General features: G+C 39.2%; 1 protein-coding gene across 1 annotated transcript in view; it reads right to left on the bottom strand.

Annotated features, from left to right (window-relative positions):
• The window catches only part of DOCK4 (dedicator of cytokinesis 4), a 353,512-nt gene that overhangs the window by 187,671 nt on the left and 158,151 nt on the right, over window positions 1-7,690 (bottom strand). Inside the window, exons 16-17 of the mRNA XM_007945030.1 lie at window positions 6,337-6,499; window positions 1,101-1,207 (exon numbers count right to left, since the gene is read on the bottom strand). Coding sequence (XP_007943221.1) covers window positions 1,101-1,207; window positions 6,337-6,499 — 270 coding nt within the window. The remainder of the gene's footprint in view (window positions 1-1,100; window positions 1,208-6,336; window positions 6,500-7,690) is intronic.

Below are 7,690 nucleotides of genomic sequence, written 5' to 3'. Positions count from 1 at the left end.
AAAGTATATGTGAACTGCTGTATGGAAAGTGAATTTGCTCTGTAAATCTTTACCCAAATCACAATTAAAAAAAAAAAAAAGTTGTTTTTATTTTATATTTCACTATTATTAGTATTCTCCAATAATTTCTAAGGGTTTCTTAGGTTTTGCACATCTTTGTTTTGTTGCCTACTATAGTATACTTTCCAAATAATTTTATGACAACTTTTGTTGCAAAAGCTAGAAAGTGAAACTGGAAAGTTGTCGTGACAAGTATAGCCATTTCTCTGCTTGATTAGTAGGGACAGCAGATAAGAAAACTATAAGGCAGACCTTGAAGAATTTACCTCTGGGGCACACATCTAGACAAGAAAACAGATATTGTCAATATTTCTTAAAAATGTATTTGTAAGATTTATTTAATCCAATCACAGAAGTGGAAAAGGACTTTACGGTCATCATACAGACCTATGCATGTCAAAAAACCAAAAACAAAAAAACTCACTGCCATCATCAAGTCGGATCTGATTCACAGAGAACCCTCCTTGGGTTTCCGAGGCGGTATCACTACAGAAGTAGATTGCCCAACCTTTCTTTCAGGAATGGCTGGTGGGTTTGAACTACCAGCCTTCTGGTTAGCAGTCAAGTGCTTTAGGCACTAGGCCACCAGAGCTCTCACCTATGCATGTAGCTACCCCTAAATAAGGATGGAAAAATAAGTCATCTTTAAACTAGGTTTTAAAATATAACATAGAATATAAAAACAATACTTTCAAAAACAATGCTTTTCCCGCTAGCAACTTTCCTAAAGATAATTAGTCAAATGACTCTTTTTTCAAAGTCATGTTTTCTCATTTCCCAAGTCTGAGCTCTGGTAGCTTAGCGCCTAAGGCACTTGACTGCTAACCAGAAGGCTGGTGGTTCAAACCCACCAGCCACTCCTCAGAAGGAAGATGGGGCAATCTACTTCCGCAGTGATACTGCTTCGGAAACCCAAGGAGGGGTCACTATGAGTCGGCTCCGACTCAACGGCACATAACAACAACAACAACACACTATGTTAGTGAGCTAATAACTCAGGCCTGACTGTGCAGCCATCACAAACATCTGACTGATATTACCTTGTGCACAATGAGCTCATGAGTGCCATCTGGAAGCGTCCTGCCATCCTCCTGCATCAGAGGGACAAAAGAGAAACCAAACAACTTCTTCTCTCCTTTCTCCTTCGCTGTAGGAGGGGAAGAGAAAAAAGAGGAGGAATTGCATACTTATACAGGTGCATACTTACACATCTATGTTCAGATACATATATTGTCAAGAAGCATGGTTATCAAGAGATATAAACCCAACCTGCCAGCTCCCTCTACACATGTAGAACAGCTTGTATGGGGAGTGTCAAAGCAGCCCGCCTCTAACCCCATTCCTGCCTACTAATCTGCAAGTTACTCTCACATTCCTTGCTTGATTTTTTTCATATCTGAAATTACGTGTTTTTTTTTAAAAGCATATATTGTGTATTTCTTCTCTTTAAATCTTGCCCTCTACCACCTGAATATATAAATAGCATTGAAGGCAGAGTTCTTGTCTATCTCATTTATTATTATATGCTCAGCATCACCTACAAGAAAATATTAGAGTCTCAATGAAGCAAACAAACAATTAACATTGAATCAACTCTGACTTCTGGCAATCCCACATGTGTCAGAGTAATGTGTTCCATGGGCTTTTCAATGGCTGATTTTTTTTTTTAATAGATCCCTTGGCCTTCCTTCTGAAGTACCTCTGGGTGAACTCAAACCTGCAATCTTTTGGTTTATAGCTGAGTGTGTCATCCACTTAGGGACCCTATGGTTCTCAATATATCAATGTTACATGAATGAAGGAAAGAATGAATATGAAATCCAATGTTCCACTTACTACCCATGGAAAGGGAGTCTCCCATTTTAAGATACAATTACTGGTTTCTTCCTGAGCAAAGGAGAGTGAAGGAGACCAAAGACTCAAGGAAGCAATTAGTTCACAGTACTAATGGCCCACACAAAACACAGCCTCTTCTAGTGTGAGACCAGAAGAACTAGATGGTGCCCTACTACTACTACCAAACTTCCAACCAGGGACACAATAGAAACCCCTGGTTAGAAAGGGAGAAAAATGTAGAAAAAAATTCACATTCATTATAAAACATCAGACTTGCTGGACTGATAGAGGCTAGAAGGAGCCCTGAGACTATCACCCTAAGATACCCCATTAATTGGAACTGAAGTCACTCCCATATGTCATCTTTCAGGCAAATAATAGATTGGCTTAAACAAGAAACAGTAACACCTGTGAGTAATGTGCTTGGTTAAACCATCAATGACCAAACAGTTAACACTAACCCAAAAGCAAGAGCAGATGGCAAAGAGGGGCAGGGAAACTGGATGGATGAAAGAGGGGCAGGAGGGTAGAAATGGTGAGAGTGCTGACTCATTGTGGGGACTGTAACCAATGCCACAGAACAATCTGTATATTAACTGTTGAATGGGCATGTAATTTACTGTGTATTTTCACATAAACCATTCCAAAATGAAACAAAACAAAACAAGAACCTCTAAGCTCTGCCTTGATTCATTCCTGAAGTTCTTTCCTATCCCACATGTGTGAGAAAAGGGAGCTCTATAAAAATTATCTCCCTGGAGTAAGTGAGATACACTGAAATGCAACATGAACTGCCATCTACAGTTTAGTAAGAGCTTACTAATATAGTGCCTAAGGCATTGGACTGCTAACCGTAAGACTGGTGGTTCAAATCCACCAACCACTCCTTGGAAGGAAGAATGGGCAACCTACATCCATAGAGATACCACCTTGGAAACCCAAGGAGGTGTGGCTATGAGTTGGATTCAACTTGGTGGCATGAGGTTATTTGTTGTTTTTTTTTTAATACAATAGTAATTCTTTGGAAGCCAGAAATGAGGCAATGAGGTTTTCAGGTGTTCTGGTAGCATAGTGCCTAAGGCACTTGACTGCTAACCAGAAGGCTGGCGGTTCAAACCCACCAGACACTCCTCGGAAGAAAGATGGGGCAATCTACTTCTGTAGTGATACTGTCTTGGAAACCCAAGGAGGGGTCACTATGAGTCAGGTCCAACTGGATGGCATATAACAACAACAACAACAATTAAGAATTACAATGGCAAGTACCTCCAAGATTCATTAGCAATTATTTATAGATGAGGAAATTGAGGTCATTAGATGTTAGGTAACTTGCTCTAGATCTCTTGAGTATCATCCAGTTCTTTCTACCCAACTTCTTTTTCTCCAAAAATGGAGTAAGCATTAAGAGAACCTTGTTGGTTCAATTCTACTGTCCCTTGTGTTTAGATGTGTAGGGCGTACTCCAAGGCTGTCAGCCTATTATGGGCTGGATGGTTATTCTTTCTGACACACATGTAGAAGTCAAGTGTTACAATTAAATAGAAAATTCTGGCTTTGGGATATTGTAAGACTTGCGCTAGAGGAGTGAGGCATGGAGACGTTGAAGATCACAAAAGAGGTTTTTAGCAATGTGTTGTTCTCTCACAAATGCTCTGCTATTTAACTACAAGGACATGGAGCCTCACATGGAGAAGAGTAATTCTGGCTGGTTGGCTGGCTGTGGCCCCTTGCACAAGGACGTCCCTGAAACTGTAATTATAGCAAAGTTCTTATCAAACCATCAATTTCATCTTCAGAGAGAAACTGGATAAATATTGATGTTAAGCAAAAATCATAGTCAAGATCTCTGGGAGGAGAGTTTTGTATTAATGATTGCTTTGGCTAGGGAACTTAGGGTTTGAGGAGAAGATTTATTCACAAATTATTTCCTATAATTACTTGAGCCTTTTCTGGTGTTATGTGGTGATCAATTCAGAAAGAAAAAAATGAACAGAGATTCTATAATGAATAAAATTAGCGAAGACAAGAAACAAAGCAATAGTTTTCTCAAATTTGCTTTCTGTTAAAATATAAAAATAAACACCAAAGTTTAAACTACATGGCCTTCACCTCTTTTATGTGGCTGCTCACACATCTTATCAGAGAAGTCTTTGCTAACTGACTACCATCACTAGCCTCTAATGCAATTTAGTTTTCTTCACTGTACTTAACACTGCTTGATAGAGCATGTTTATTTTGCTAACTGTCTGTTTTTCCCAAATTAATGATGTAACTCCAGTGTCTGGTAAAGTACTTGGCATATCATAGATGTTCAATAAATAGTGGCTTTATTAATAAACAATATTTAAAAAATTAACATATGTACACACTGACTGAAATATTTAGAAACCCATGTGATAAAACGATTACATTTATTATTTGTAGGTTGGAGGATTATGGGGATTTTTTTCCCTCTTCTTTATACTTTGCTGCTTCTTCTAAATTTTAACTATTGTTAAACATAAAAAAAAAAAAAAATGACAAAACAACTCAAAGTGTTTGAAGTCCAAGGACAAGAGGGCAGGATCCTAACAATTCTATCCTATGCTGAAAACAGTCTTTACTCTGCTTTCCAAGTTCTGAATTACTAACATTCAAAAGTTCTTTTCCTTTTCTCTCTGTTTCACCTTTCCTTTCCTTTTTTTCTTATCTTCAAGGTCACATAAGATTCCAGGGAGAATTTATAATAAAGACTGATGGAAGGAATGGTGTGGCACCATTCTAAGCCCTTTATGTTTTTCCCCTCAAGTCTTTTATAGGAAATTTATAGGAATTTAAGAAAATGGGAGATGCAGCTGGCTCTCTTCCTGAATTCTGAAACGTCTACCAAAGCATAATTTAGGAGCTCTTAGGAACCAATCCCAGCAACAAAGTCCATCTTCTTTGCCTGCACCTTGGATGAATTGGATTCCACTCAGGTTAAGTCACTCTATGAGTAATGCCCCCTCCCAGCCACATTCCTTCCTGACTGGAAAGAAGCCTGTTGTCTCTCCAAGAATGTGACTCTTTTCATACTGTTAACTTTTTTTAGCAACAATGCACACTTCTAATAGTTTCTAAAATAAACTTTAAGGACACTGAAAATATCAAAATATCCCTGGATTAGGAGTTGGTTAGGTAGTAAGCCAGAGACTGAGGGGATGGCAGTAAGTGCAAAAGCATTAAAACAGAGACATCAAAAATGACAACTTCATGGACTGTACAGGCGGACAAATCTTGTAACAGCTCTGTGTCTTGTGTTTTTAAAATCTGTAAAATGAGGAAATTACTTAGAATCATCTCTATTTCAGGTGACATTACTTGCTTCTCCTTTGAATACACTCTGAGACTGCATGGTGATGGCATATGCAAATCAGATATGAACCTGAGCCTAAGAGTGGCCTCCTAGTGATTTCACATCTCCCCAAAACCCAAGTGGACTCCTCTCATCAATCCTAGGGCTGAAGTGGCTCATGGGTGGAGAGATACCAGACTGCTCAGGGATGCCTAAGGCCACCAGAAGATGAGGAGAGTGGTGACACACTGCGGAAAGTGCAACCAATGTCATGGAACATTTTATGTACAAACTACCGAATGGAAAACTAATTTGCTCTGTAAAATTTCACCTAAAGTGCGCACACACACACAGAGACCACCAGAGCAAATCAAGTTTTTAAAGCTGTGCTTCTCTTTTTTGGATATCCTTTTCAACTGTGAAAAGTAATGAAGTATATGGATTTTTATAAAAGTGATCAATTTAAGGAGACCCCTATATAATTTCCAATAAGTATTTTTTTTTTTTTTCTACTATTTATTATTCCTTTGTTTTCATAGAGGTTGTTGAGTCTTCTAGAAAGAGTAAGCCCATTCACCTTTCAGGAGTCCCACTTACCCTGTGTCTCCCTTCTGGAAATCTCTGATTTGTTGCACACTGTTATGGACTGAATCATGTACCCCTAAAATACATTCCTGCCCATTGTGGATGTGATCCTGTTTGAAAATAGGGGATGTTTTTGTTATAGTAGTGAGGTTATACCACTGAAGGGTGGATCTAAACCTAATCACTTCTGAGTCACAAAAAAAACAGCACAGACACAGTGACACACATGTAGAGGGAAGACAGATGCCAATGAGTGCCAAAAAACTCCAAGGAATGCCAAGGAAGTCTGAGGATCTCTTGTATCTACTGAGAAAGAAGGAGTTTTCCTAGAGCCAAGCCCTAAGCTCATACTTCTGTTCTCCTGAATTGTGAGAAAATGCATTTCTGTTCCCTGAAGCCCCTCCCTTGTGGTATTTTTTATTGCAGCGACACTAGGTAACTCAGACACATGCCTTTGGCAAGTTAGTCCACAGTCATTTCTGCTCAGTGAGCAGACTGGCCCAACACAACGGTGCGTGCAGAAAATGTCACAAAATACTTACTGGAACAATGTCGAAACTCAAAGCGGATATGTGCGCCCCTGAATTTATCCACAGGAATCGGAAGTTTCAGCAGTTCAGACCACCTGGGACTGTTGTTATGATAAAGCACGAAGGAGTGGTACTCACTAGCTGGTGGCTCTCCAGAGCCAAAGGAGATAAAATCCTAACAAAGGAAATACAGGTTAAAGACAGTTTCATTTAAAGATTGTTTTGAAACAACAGAGCAATTACTTTGCTATATCTTCCTGCTCCCCAAACAGCACTTCATGCAAAATTACTTCCATGGTCCTTTGCATTATGGTTTTTGCACTTGCCACTGCCTAGTGAGCTCCATCTGTCTAATTCAGATGGTCTCCTAGGGCCTCTCCTACCAAGGTGGCTCTCAATGATGTGCGTGAGGAGGCCAACTGCTGCCCAATTTGGAGTTCAACCACATGGCAAAGTTCTCACCCTGCACCAATTAACAGCCTATTCCATGTTTCACTGGTAACTCACCAAGTGGCAGGCTCAACCCTCTTATTTGAACAGGTAATTGTACTTCTCTATAAAGAGACGGCTTATGCACAAAATTTCTTCCATAAAGGAACCTAATATTACCACATTTTATAATACCCTTTTTTTTTTTTTCCCAATTGTGATTTGGGTGAAAATTTACAGTGCAAATTCACTTTCCATGCAGTTCACATACACATTGTCTTATGACATTGACTACAATTTACCCCAATGCAACAGCTCCCCTCTCACTTCCTCTCGATAGTTACCTCTTCCCTGTGTCCCTCCCTCCATGCACTACTGCCCCTGAGCTTTCTCCCTGTGCATATACAGCCCTTCTTTCTCACATGATTATTCTTTCCATGGAGTATATCTACCTCATGTGAATGTTCGACTCAAATGCCTATCTTTTGTTTGGCTGGAAGCCACAGTAATACCCTGTTTTTTAAAGTCTATTTTAGCCAAAATGAAAAAACAAAGGATTAAATGGAATACTTTATTATTATTATTATTATTATTAGCCCAAATGCTGAAGAAATTTTGTTCATCTCTGAAACTATGACAGATAAAAGAGAAAAAGAAAACAGCATAAAAAAATACTACATTTAAGAAATTAGCCACCAAATGGTCCCATAAGTATATTTGTATGATCTGAATTCTCAGGTGTATAGTAGAGCTAACAAGGGACAAAGTTGTGGTCACTTCTTGGTCATAGCCAGCTACCCAGAGGGACCGAGTAGTTGAACCAGTGGGCTCGGGACCACAGTCACAGGCGACATCAAGCTCAATTGGCATAACACACTATACAAAACATTGCTCCACCTCCTACTTTGGTGAGTAGCGACTGGGATCTTAAAAGCTT

The sequence above is a fragment of the Orycteropus afer genome, unplaced genomic scaffold, assembly GCF_000298275.1.
Source record: "Orycteropus afer afer isolate SDZICR_OR568_19922 unplaced genomic scaffold, OryAfe1.0 scaffold00007, whole genome shotgun sequence".
Classification (NCBI taxonomy): domain Eukaryota; kingdom Metazoa; phylum Chordata; class Mammalia; order Tubulidentata; family Orycteropodidae; genus Orycteropus; species Orycteropus afer.
The sequence above is the reverse complement of the archived record's forward strand: the minus strand, read 5'-3'. Positions and strand labels throughout refer to the sequence as shown.